The sequence below is a fragment of the Acanthaster planci genome, linkage group LG14 (genome assembly GCF_054643075.1).
Source record: "Acanthaster planci isolate LZ-2023a linkage group LG14, COTS_SCS, whole genome shotgun sequence".
NCBI classification, from domain to species: domain Eukaryota; kingdom Metazoa; phylum Echinodermata; class Asteroidea; order Valvatida; family Acanthasteridae; genus Acanthaster; species Acanthaster planci.
In genome coordinates, this window is record NC_141790.1 from 15,054,385 (window position 1) to 15,066,785 (window position 12,401).

The following is a 12,401-nucleotide window of genomic DNA, read 5'->3' on the forward strand; positions in this document are numbered from 1 at the left end:
AGTGTGATGGAACGTGACCCATTTCAGTTATTTATTTGTTTTATTTTTAAAGAAACATTTCACATGCTCAATGCAGCCCTTTGTTAGACTTACACAATTTGTTCTCCATGCTTTGCCAATAATCATCATAATGAAGACTGTTGTCCAACTTGGGCTAAGTGTGAAGCCGGAAGCTGCACAGTCAACTTGGTTGAAGTGACTCCGGTAGTCACGCAGACGTCTCCTCTAGGTAAAATTGACATGGTGCGAAGATAGAGTGCGCGCGAGCTGCTGGCGCGCACCGGCGCCACCAGACGGTCCGGGCCGGCCAGGCATGGCATACCATATGCATGCAGGGCGGCCCGCGCGCGGCCATGTCTGAAACTTTCTTCAATTTTTATTGGTCCGCAATTTTACACCTGGGATGCATATTCATAACAAAGATGGCGGCGCCCATTGCATTCCCCGTATGCATGTTCAATGTTGTCTTGATCGTATGATGTGACTGTAAATTATTTGGTGGACGGTTTCACTTGTTGCTTGAACGTGTGTACAGTTTAATCAATTGAGTTTATTTTCCACAATGAAACTGGATTGGGCCTACCCAGTTTGAGTCGCGCTAGCCCCAGAATCGCGTATGATACGTTTGACTTTCGTGCAGCGCGGCGCTGCATTCATTTCGTGAAAAATTGTACGTCTCACTCACCTGCCATACCTGCATTTTCTAATTGAGGTATAACAGGACGATTTACTTACATGCATTCAACAGCAATGTGCTAATGAACTCAAGACTTGTATCACCGCGTGCTCTGCATGAAGTTCCAAATCTAACGTGAGTGAGTTGACATGAATGAATCGGTGAAAGTCCTGTGCAAGGCAAGCTAGGCAAGGGCAATGGCAATGCACAAAGACGATCAGCATCAATGCTGTGACCATCAGCATCAGTTCTCGGCGACGCAGAGCCTGGATGAACTGGACTTTGAGCGTGGCGTTTGGTCAGCAGCTTTGAATGGCGAGACCCATCGGGTCAGGAAGTACTTAGATAATGGAGGGGACCCCAATGCTCAGGACAGTGCTGGCTATACGGCATTGGTATGTGATTTGCACTGCATTTCAGTGGATTATGAAGACCGAGGCATTGGCATACAAGCTGCCAGTTATTAATGGAGATCTTTCTCAGCCTTCCACTATGAACTGTATAACCCCTGATTGTTAATTTATAATTGCTGCATGTAAAAAAAGCATTAAATGCTTCCAAGTTTATCTTTCCTCTTTTAAAGTTTTATTTTCTAGCTAGCTCTGGACTTTGATCAGTTGATTACTGCTAGTTACGTGTACAGTAAAGTTTTGGTCCAGTTCATACTTCCAGTGTGCGCCCAAAGTATTTCAGTTGAATTTCCTCCATCAATGTTAATGTATGATACTTGGAGCTGTGGACAAGATAATTCCATTCCCTTTCACATTCTCATCTTATGTTCCTTCGGTTTCAGCACTATGCCAGCAGAAATGGCCATACTGAAATCATCAGCATTCTCCTGCAGCATCAAGCAGATCCAAATAGTGCAACGCGATCGGGGGGCGTGACCCCACTTCACAGGGCAGCTTACAGTGGCCACTTTGATATTGTCAAGTTACTCCTCGACTGGAGGGCATCTCCATTGCTTTGCGACCAAGATGGGAAGTCGTCTCTTCACAAGGTGCCTACATGGAATTGTGCACTCACTTTCAAACTGCATGAAATACCCATTTGGACGCACTATTGGTATTAAGATTTCCTGAAAGATTTTTGCTGCCAACACTCCAAGATGTACTGAGCATGAATGATTCAAGGTTGATTAGAGGAAGGAATTCCTTCCTCCATGATGTAAGCGTATGAATAAAATGTTCGAAAAATAACAAGGGTGCATGCACACTTCGGAGCTGGCATACATCTGTGTTGAAGAACTGCTCTGATAAAGCCTAGATTGGCTTCTTAGAAATTTCATCAAAATAGGAAACTGCCAATTATTCCACTCTGAGGTGAAGTACACCTTCACCGGCAAAGGAGAAACAGGCTGGTGGGAAGTTTTTGATACAGGGAAAGTGATTTTTTTTAACCACTTAGTGCTGGTTGACCCCATATGGCCCACATTCTTCTGATCCACACAGCCGGGCAACCTCCCTGTGGGGACCAGACTGACTGCGATGAGTCACCATAGGCTGTAATCCTCCTATTGTAAAGTACAATGGCATGAAATACCGCAGCGCTCTAGGCCAGCCTGGCCGATGAACGCGTCGCCCAGCCCACCCATTTTTTGTCCTTCCTGGCAGGGCTGAGGGCGAACAAAGAAGCCATTATGTAACACCACAATAAACATAACAATGGCATTTTCTTTAAAGTGCCCGGCCACGCTTCATGGCCTTCTGACTCTCATTACATGACATGCATTTCTTGGGTGATTTTTTTCTATAAAAGTATGGTGAATACGAATGTCAAAATCATAAAACACTGCCCGGCAGCCTGTAATTCAATGGAATTTTTTACCCGGCATTAAGTGGCTTAAGGACAACTTGGAAAAGTCTCCTGGCAAATTCTTTGTGTTTTTGATAGCAAAACGGTATATTATTGGATTATTTATGGACACATCTGAGTGGACTTGTTTTCTTCAATTCTTGCAGGGAGCAGAGAGGGGATACCTGGACATATGTAAACTATTGGTGGCAGCAGATACCTCATCAATCTCGCTACCAGACAAGCGGGGTAAACGCCCTGTGGATTATGTAGCTGAGTCGAATGCATCTTTAAGAGAATTGCTGAAAGATACATGAATCACGAAGGAAGGAAACATGTGAATGAACAAGCACTGGCTTTATTATTTTTTTGTCCAGGTAAAATACAGTACACTTTGGCTTATGCCTCCACAGTTTCATTATAAAGGTGCAAGGCATGGGAGTCGTGCCAACAGACATTGTCCTGGCCTGAGACGTTTGTGTTCTTGAACAACTTCAATGCTCTTGGGGTTTCTAGCTTGAAACCTTATGCATTGTCCCAGCCTTCCCCCATACAACCGGTAGAACATTCTTTACACTTGAACCTTCGTGAGGGAAATCAAACTTCTAGCAGAATAGTAGTAGGTGGGCTCTGCCTGTTTCCATCCTGCACAATCTTCCAAAGACTACGGGGAAAATCTCTGGTGAAGGATGGGATGTTGTATCTTGTGAATAAAATCAAACACGGGTTTTAAAACCCAAACCTCAAAAGATTCATAAGACTTGTACATGTGTCTGATGTAAAGTGCTCCATCAGTTGCTCATCACCACAGCTTCCAAACGGTCATCACGGTCAGTCAGTATAAAATTCCCCAAGTTTTAAACATCAGATACCATTTTAGTATGGAAGTGATTCCATGTTATGAATAAAAAACTGACTTGTTATTTTAATCCATGCAGGAACTTTGTGTCTTTTGTATTACAGATGTCTAATTTTCGCACAGTAATTAATGTATACCCTTTATGATAGACTTTCTTTTATTATTGTTGACTTGATTGGACCTCTTTCATCCTGTCCTTTCACTTGTTACTCACCCATCAAAAAATCACTGAAAACACTTGATCTGGTTGTGAAGCTTTATAATTTTGTAACTGCATTTACGTATTTTTAATCATCTCAGAGTATAGGAGGTTTGACTTAACTGATAAGTCTAAGCCGAAACATTAATCCAGGAGCCCTCATGGCCTGACGGTACCTTGCACTACTCACATACTCCTCAAGGCGTGGGGGAAGCCCAAGACACTTGACCATGTTCTTAAGATAGACCAGTGGCGCGATCCCCACAGCTAGCCTGATGGTTTGACGGCACAGACTCTGTAGAGACTGGGGCTCGTCAAGGACGTCAAATTGCTCAAAGAGGGGCTTCAGGCGGGCCTCGGTCAGCATGGGCAAGATTCGGCCTTCCTTGTTGCGAATCATGCGAGGTGATCGTGGCGTACTTTCCAGCAGCGCCAAGAAGCCTGGATAGGACTCCAGATGCTCCAGCGTCAGCTGAGAGGCCAGCTGGTGAGGCTCTGGCAAGCTGTAGGCAATGAGGTACTCGTACAGTGCGGAGTGGTGCAATGCATTCTGGATGGAGGCGTCCGCTTCGTAGAGCAGCAGCTGGTGTATGATGGATCCTTCCGCCCGACTGCGAGTGGCCAGATGGAGGGGCGTGTTCCCATTGATGTCTTGGGCATTTGGGTCTGCCCCCTCGTCAAGCAGCAGATGGACGCATCGCTCAGCGTTGTATGTCGGCAGAGCATCGACGGCACGATGCAGTGGTGTCTGTCTGCGCAGGCTACATGTATTTACACAGGCCCCATGATCTAACAAGCATTCGAGGGACTCCAGAGCAGCTGATTCAGCTGCCAAGCACAAGGCGGTCTTGTCCTCAGCATCAAGGGCCTCAATCTCTGCCCCATAGTCCAGGAGAATCTTGACGCAGTGGACGAGGTTGCACTTGGCAGCAACATGGAGTGGCGTTCTCTCACCTCGGTCCTCATGAACATTCACATGGGCACCTGCTTGGCACAGGGCCAAGACAAATCTGAAGTAGGGCATTATGTAGGAAGCAATGATAAATTATCGTACAACTTATTAACTTATAAATTATTAACAACATAAACGACGTAGTCTTCCCGCACTTGCATCCTGATATGACTCTTTGTGTTTTTCATTTAAGTGCCCTCTTTACCAAATCAAACTCCTCATTCCATCTTTACATGTTTCTACTTGGACAGGGAAACTTCCATGTGTCCATTATACATGTATCTAAATGATGACGCCACTGGCAACTAATTACTTTGTCGTGTACACCTCCCTCCTCCGCAGGAGACGCACTGAGGCCAGGGCGCTGAAGAAGTTGACCCTCATAAGAGCAGCATGAAGAGCCACCACCCCCTTCTCGTCTGGTATATCAGGGTCGTAGCCATAGTTGAGTAGGAGGCGCAGAAATCTTATAACAGAGACGGAAATCGTGAAACTTTCGTGATACAAATCAAATTTAGCCCCCATTAAATTCCAAGAGTACACTGAGAACAACGAACAGAGTGTTGTAGCTCCCATAGAGCCCTCTCATTGTATGCTTTGCCTTCCAGCTATGCTCCCAATGAAGTAATAAAAAGTTTTTCAATCATCAAGATCAGAATAAAGGGAAGTCAAGTATTTGTAATGGAGTATTTATTTTTTCACTCAAAAGGATCCTCAACCTTGCTATATCAACACTCTGTAACCTTTGAGTAGCTGTACCTGGAGTTGTACTTGTTCCTCCTGGAAAAAATATCTGACTTCACTACTTGCCAAGGCCATTTCAGGAAGTTCCTGATCTACTTTCCTGGCCATACACTAAATCTTTACTGCAGTGTGAAACACCGACCGTTTCGCGGGCAAATGTGAACTGTCACATTTGAGTATGTTCTTGAGAGGAGGGTGTGCGGGCCGTGTTTTGTACCTCAGGAAGGTGCGGTCGTACATGCCGTTCTGGCTGATGGCGAACATGAGGTGGAGCGGGAGGTCCATGATCCGCAGATCCATTGGTTCGCCGTTGCGGGTTCGCTCAGCTTGCTGCTGGACCACCTTGAAGGATGGACGGTTCGGATATGAGTATGGGATTATGTGATTATAGCGCCGGTCATGTGGAAGGGGAAAGAGCAGTCGATAAACTTCAAAGGCAGAATGTAAAAGAAGGAAGGGGCAAATGGGATTGAATCGTGTACGGGGCAGAAGAAATGGAGTTATTATGACTAATGTAATTGAAAGAGCAAAGTTGTTTTCAGCACTTCGACGGCGCTGGGCCGATGGGGTGAACAAACACTCCAAACTCCAAACTCGTCTTGAAAAGAAAATACTGGGAACAGCAGGTCCAACAAGCAACGAGGTAAAAGCATGAAGACAGAGTTGAGAAAGCCGGTCATAGTAGACCTACCTTCATCCAGGTGCCTTTCTTCAGAAATCTCTTGCAGCGTCTGTAATCCCGTTTGAGGATACAGGAGCAGATGTAGCCAATGGGGTCGGATATGGGGCTTACGGCGGTGGGGACAGGACGACGAATTCGCGTGGATAAACCTCCCATTCCCGCCCGCCGGGTCAGAGCCCGCGTTGGGACGCACGTCTGATTTAGCTCAATGTTTTTAGGTTACGTCTGGAAGCATGTGCTCCTCCATTTGTCCAGCCATTTCCTGACTAAAAGCATCGCGGCACTACGCAAGTGAGGGCTCGTTTGGCGACTTACGCCACGTCACTGGGCCGTTATTGCAAATTAAAAACGCATAGGAATTCCCTAAAGGGCCGTCCGAAAAGGTCCCAAAATGTATTTCTTCTCAATGATGTTCTATGCGCGCGCGCGGTAGACAAAACTCACGCCTGCGTCATGCATGTGCAAGTGCCAACACGTGGCGTGTCGGTGAAGACCGTTCCGATAACTTATTAGGCGCGAGCAAAGGATCCGTCCGACACTGAAGGGTATTGCGTGAGTGTGCTGGCGGTGAATCCATACTTCCCTCGACGAGGTGTACACTGGGTTGTCAATTAAGGGTGGAGACAAGTTTTTTTCTGCGTGGGCAATTTCGAACATGCATTAATTTACAAAGTGAACCGACGAGTTGATAATCAACACAAGTGGGTAAATGGCAGACCAACGAAGTGCTCTATTTGCCCCGGCAGTATTTTCTTTGTAAGTTGTGCAAATCATTCCTGAAAGGGTCGGGAGACCCTTCCTCCAGAAGAAATGACCCTGACAATACCCTCGTCTGCCGCTTGGGCATTACAGTCGCCTTCATTCTGCTGAGCTGGTCTCAAACGGGCGTCCAAGACCGGCCAAGTACATTTTATTCCCTTTGAAAAGCACCATGCATACAGTGGCGTAGCTAGGATTTTACTCGGGGGGGCACAAAGGGGGCACCAGCATCTTATGGGGGGCGCCAGCTTTCAGTGGTGTGGCTTTTTTTGGGGGGGGGCAAGTATTTGTTAGCCTTGTTTCATATCCATTAATTCGGTTTTTTTCAGTGGGGGCACCTGGAATGGGGGGGGGGGGGGTTGGCACGTTCTCCCAGGCTCCCCCCATGGCTACGCCACTACTCGCGTATGACGGTGCGTCAGTGATGTGAGAATACACTGGCACGCGGAACTGAATCAACACTGCTGACGATGGCTCCCAAGGAATGAACGAAGAACATCCTGCCCAACGGGAAAAGGCATGAAGTTGTATAAATGTGGAAACTTTTTCATGGAACTTCTATAGACCAACATTGCCGTTATGCCAATTAAACACACGCAGAGTCCATTAGGTCGTGTGTGCGTCATCAAAAAGACTAAGAGCAAGCCGTCAAAAGGCGCAATTTGTCGTGAACTGTGTGGTAGAAACAAGTGTGAATTTCCTGACAACTGCAGATGACAGTGGAGGAATTTTAACACCACTAATCCCCCCTAGTTATGGTATTATCATGAAAATAATAACTATCATTCAAGTTCTTCGAAAAAAAAACTAATGGCCCAAGAAAAAAAAGGTTAAAGGCACTTGCAGTTTGGTTTCCCTGTATTTTCTATGGACGATTATTACGCCAGAAAGGCCGTTTGCCATACAGTTGGGTCGTTGGAAAACATCTACTTCAATTCTTGTCAAAAGCATAATAGTATCTAACAAAAGAAAGAAGATAGGGCCAATTATGAAAAAGACGTGAATTCCCATAATAATGGCAGGTAATGGAGTGTTGGCTTGATGCCTACGATCACGGCCACTTCCAAGGCAGTAATTGGCTATCAACATGGTTCAGCAGGCTTTCCACCCCATCAAACTAATGCAAATTTACTGAATATGTCAGTACCTGTCCCCGTCTCTATATAGGTAGTCCCCTAGCGTAAAATTTCGGAAAGCTTATATAGATCACGGATAATTTACACGCAGTAATTGACAATTTTGTCCAGTACGGAAAGTGGATATCGCTTCAAGGATATGCGTATGATGTAATTATAACAGGAAGGTAGCTTTCAGGAAATTTTTCAGGTATCGACTCGGTTGAGCGGCTTTCTACTACTTAAAGTTAATACAGATGTACCAAGCGTTTCGGTAGAAGTCTGCGCCCCCGTTAGTGTACAAGCCTGGTTTTCGCAAGGCTTAATGTAGTCTGTTTAATACAGCACTGTGCCGGCATTTAGCATCTTACCTTCGCATCTATTAGAATGGAAAACACGGCAGAGAAAGAGTTAAACACTGCTAAGAATAAACAGAAACCAAACTTGGAGTACGAATTCGCAACGACCACCACTCTTCATGGCATCAGTCGGGTGGCGGAGAGCAACGGGGCTCGAGCCAAGACACTATGGGTCCTCGTGCTGCTGATCGCCGGCTGCTTCTATGTGGTCGTTACGGTGGACCGTGTTCGAGCCTACCTGAAGTTTGATGCCAACACCAACGTCATCGTCGAATTCAACGACACTCTGGAGTTTCCGGCAGTCACAATTTGCAACTACAACCGCTTCATGAACAACAAGATCTCTGAGGACGACACAAAATATGTTAGACACCTGCTAGAGCTGAACGAGGACTTGGTGGACTATGAGGAGGATTTCAATTACACCCATATCGACGATCTGTTTGGAGACGGATTCAACTACACCCAGTTTGCCCTGACCACTGGGTTCACACTTAATGAATCTGTGATTCGCTGCGACTGGAAAGGTGTTGCGTACAGCTGCAATGCCCTCAATTTCTCGTCTTACTACTCGCCATCCTACGGCCAGTGCTACACGTTTAACACTCGCGGTGACCAACACAGTCACGAACAAAGTCAGCAAGGCATCGGCAATGGACTTCAGCTGATCGTCGACATAGGACAGTCCGAGTACACGGAAACTTTCAAAAGTGGCCACTTGGAAGCCGGGCTGAAATTTGCCATTCACCCACGCGACGAGTTGCCCTTGATTGGTACTATGGGCTTATCGGCAGCCCCTGGGTTTCACACGTACGCGTCAATGCGTCGGGTACGCCACATCAACCTCCCCGAACCGTGGGGCGTCTGCGGAACGGGAGAAACAATGGCTGTAACGGGAGATTCCAGAAAATACAGCCGCAACACGTGCTTGAGAATTTGTCGTCGCGATGCCATCATTGAGGTGTGCGGATGCCAACCTTTTGGGTACGAAAGGGCAGTCGAGCCGGACTCATCCGAGCTCGTACCGCTGTGTGACATCGACCGGTTCTACTGCGTCGCACACGCACTCGAGCGCTACAGGGCTTCATTCTCCGCGTTGGATTGCACGTGCCCCGTCGCATGCGAATACATAACCTACGAGACAACGCTCTCCATGGCAAAGTATCCTAGCCAGAGCGTGATCAATGACATTCTCAGCGGCTTTCCTGACGACGAAGCGAGCAAAGCGGGCGCTGTCGACGCCGAGTACTTGGACGAAAACCTGGTGTACTTGGATGTGTACTTCGAGGAGCTCAGCACCATTACGTACAAGCAGGTGGAGGCTCTGCCTTTTACGGCTCTGGTCGGGGATATGGGCGGCCAACTCGGACTCTTTCTTGGGGCCAGTATCATCACCGGGGCGGAGCTACTGGACTATGCCATACGACGACTGAAGCTGCTGATCCTGAAGGTAAAATCGGCGAAAAAGATACGATCGGGCCTGATGAGATCCTAATGGCCGAGGACAGGAATCATCATGCGTTCGGAAGGGAGGCTACGAAAATTCGTCGATACAATTCCCAATGCCACGGAATCTACGCCCTTAGTTGCGACTGAGATATCAACCGGATGAAAATGACAGGAAATAACACGGGAACAAGACTGAAACGACGCATCATGGGGGAAACAGAGTATTTAAAAAATACAAAGAGATACGAAATAAAAATGTCTGCTTAGGTATAACATGATACTCTTCATGTACATGTACACGCTGCAAAAGCTGGGGTGTTGAATTTAACACCCGTGGTGTTATCAGAGGACTACACCAACACTTTCAACTTGAGTTAAAAATTTGGGTGTTACTTGGTCTTACTCTTAACACCCTCTCGAGCACTGTAACACTATACAGGTATGCAAAGTGACGGTAGCGGTGTTAAAGTAACACCCCATGGTGTGGTCATCTGATAACACCAAAAATTGTTGATTTGGACACAAGAGTTTTTACAGTGTAGTTGGTGATGTTTCGGTTGATTGTGTAAAGCGAACTGTGATCGCAGCAGCGTTTGCCCTAGACACAAGGGAGCAAATGAAGGTCACTACGTTTCATGAGGTCGCTTATTGTTATAAATTTTACAATAGAGATATTAAGTTTGAAAAGGCTTTCAATAATACAGTGCTGTCTGCCAAGACATATAGCTAATAGACCACGATCAAAGTCAGAAATGGCTCTGGTGAAAGCAGCAACAAACAGTTTTTAAGGTAAAAAAAAAGAAAGAAAAAAAAAAAGCTGGAGACACAAAACATAAATTTTAAATGCACGGCGCGTAACGTGGGTACTGGTGTCTCGTAGTGTTCTTTCACTTAAGTTCACTATAATTGATTCAAGGATACGCTGAAAGCAATGCCAAATTATTCAGTAGTGTAGCGCAATATTTAAAGCGACACCCTGCTGGTTGCGGCCCCCACAATATTAACAACACTCCGCTTGTAGGCAACGCTGATCGGTTGGCCTTGTCGAATTTGAAGAGGCGGTTGTGCCGTTTGATGTAGCTCCTCGCTGTCAGCTTCTCTTACGGGCAATGTTATAGCTACCGTTTGTGCCTTCCGTCACGAGCTTTATCCCGCTTACTGAACGGTTTTCCCGCGTTCCGCAGAATGACGCAGGAGTCAGTTTGCAACCCGTCTGTCCACGCCTCCCAAGAGGAGCCGAGTTTGGAGTATGAATTCGCAACGACCACAACCCTACATGGCGTCAGTCGAGTGGCGGGGAGCAGTGGGGCTCGAGCCAAGACACTATGGGTCCTCGTGCTGCTGATTGCCGGTGGCTTCTATGTGGCCATCACGGTCATCCGTATCCAAGCGTACCTGAAGTTTGATGCCAACACCAACGTCATCGTCAAATTCAACGACGCCCTGGAATTTCCGGCTGTCACAATTTGCAACTACAACCGCTTCATGAACAACAAGATCTCCGAGGACGACACGAAATATGTTAGACACCTGCTAGAGCTGAACGAGGACTTGGTGGACTATGAGGAGGATTTCAATTACACCCATATCGACGATTTGTTTGGAGAAGGATTCAACTACACCCAGTTTGCCCTGACCACTGGGTTCACACTTAATGAATCTATGATTCGCTGCGACTGGAAAGGTGTTGCGTACAGCTGCAATGCCCTCAATTTCTCGTCTTACTACTCGCCATCCTACGGCCATTGCTACACGTTTAACACTCGCGGTGACCAAAAAAGTCACGAACAAAGTCAGCAAGGCATCGGCAATGGACTTCAGCTGATCGTCGACATACGGCAGCCTGAATACACAGAAACTTTCAAAAGTGGCCACTTGGAAGCGGGGCTGAAATTTGCCGTTCACCCACGCGATGAGTTGCCCTTGACTGATACGATGGGCTTATCGGCAGCCCCTGGGTTTCACACGTACGCGTCAATGCGTCGGGTACGCCACATCAACCTCCCCGAACCGTGGGGCGTCTGTGGAACGGGGGGAGTAGACAAGTCAAGGAAATACAGCCGGAACACATGCCTGAGAAACTGTCGCCGCAATGTGATCATTGCCCAGTGTAAGTGTCAACCTCTCGGATACGAAAGGGCAGTCGATCTGAACACATCCGAGCCCGTACAGCTGTGTGACATCGACCAGTTCCACTGTGTCACGCAGGCGCTTGACATCTACCGAGTTTCGTTCTCCGCGTTGGACTGCACGTGCCCCGTCGCCTGCGACTACATCACCTACGAGACAACGCTCTCCATGGCAAAGTATCCTAGCCAGAGCGTGATCGTGGACGCCATCGGCGCCGTTCAGGCCCAAAACTGGGCACGGCCGGGCGCTGTCGACGCCGCGTACTTGGACGAAAACCTGGTGTACTTGGATGTGTATTTTGAGGAGCTCAGCACCATTACGTACAAGCAGGTGGAGGCTCTGCCTTTTACGGCTCTGGTCGGGGATCTGGGCGGCCTACTTGGGCTGTTTCTTGGTGCCAGTGTCATCACCGGGGCGGAGCTACTGGACTACGTCATAAGACGATTACATTTACTTATATTGGTGAAGAGGCCCGCCAGAAAGGTACTGCCCAATTTGTTTGGCAGGCCCAATCGCCGCTAAACAACTACGCGTTCGGCAAGCAGCCGTCGCTTACCCTCTGTTTTGTGGGAAACTGCGCGATTTGGAGGCAAGTGTACTGTAAAATTGCTGACCACGCAGAATTCCGCAACCGCGCGCGTAGGTAAACGCGCGCAGTAGAAATTTACACGCACTTTTTTAAA

General features: G+C 47.3%; 5 protein-coding genes across 5 annotated transcripts in view; 3 read left to right on the plus strand and 2 right to left on the minus strand.

Annotated features, from left to right (window-relative positions):
* The window catches only part of dipk2a (divergent protein kinase domain 2A), a 30,024-nt gene extending 29,758 nt beyond the window's left edge, over positions 1 to 266 (minus strand). The window contains exon 1 of the mRNA XM_022232370.2: positions 94 to 266. The gene's annotated coding sequence lies outside the window, so the exon portion shown is untranslated. The remainder of the gene's footprint in view (positions 1 to 93) is intronic.
* Positions 267 to 415: 149 nt separating this feature from the next.
* On the plus strand, positions 416 to 3,399 carry LOC110977865 (uncharacterized). Its single transcript, XM_022232374.2, has 3 exons — positions 416 to 1,071; positions 1,470 to 1,676; positions 2,638 to 3,399. The coding sequence occupies exons 1-3, from the start codon at positions 874 to 876 to the stop codon at positions 2,785 to 2,787; spliced, it is 555 nt and encodes a 184-aa protein (XP_022088066.1). The 5' UTR covers positions 416 to 873; the 3' UTR covers positions 2,788 to 3,399.
* LOC110977861 (uncharacterized) lies at positions 2,809 to 6,318 on the minus strand. The gene is made up of 4 exons (XM_022232365.2): positions 5,916 to 6,318; positions 5,442 to 5,566; positions 4,794 to 4,946; positions 2,809 to 4,538 (listed from the first exon to the last, which is right to left on the minus strand). The coding sequence occupies exons 1-4, from the start codon at positions 6,060 to 6,062 to the stop codon at positions 3,647 to 3,649; spliced, it is 1,317 nt and encodes a 438-aa protein (XP_022088057.1). The 5' UTR covers positions 6,063 to 6,318; the 3' UTR covers positions 2,809 to 3,646.
* A 1,584-nt stretch (positions 6,319 to 7,902) lies between these two features.
* Positions 7,903 to 9,887, plus strand: LOC110977946 (acid-sensing ion channel 1A-like). The gene has a single exon (XM_022232494.2). The coding sequence runs from the start codon at positions 8,168 to 8,170 to the stop codon at positions 9,632 to 9,634; it is 1,467 nt and encodes a 488-aa protein (XP_022088186.2). The 5' UTR covers positions 7,903 to 8,167; the 3' UTR covers positions 9,635 to 9,887.
* Positions 9,888 to 10,773: 886 nt separating this feature from the next.
* LOC110977891 (acid-sensing ion channel 1A-like) lies at positions 10,774 to 12,240 on the plus strand. Its single transcript, XM_022232421.2, has one exon. The coding sequence runs from the start codon at positions 10,774 to 10,776 to the stop codon at positions 12,238 to 12,240; it is 1,467 nt and encodes a 488-aa protein (XP_022088113.2).
* The last annotated feature ends 161 nt before the right edge of the window (positions 12,241 to 12,401 follow it).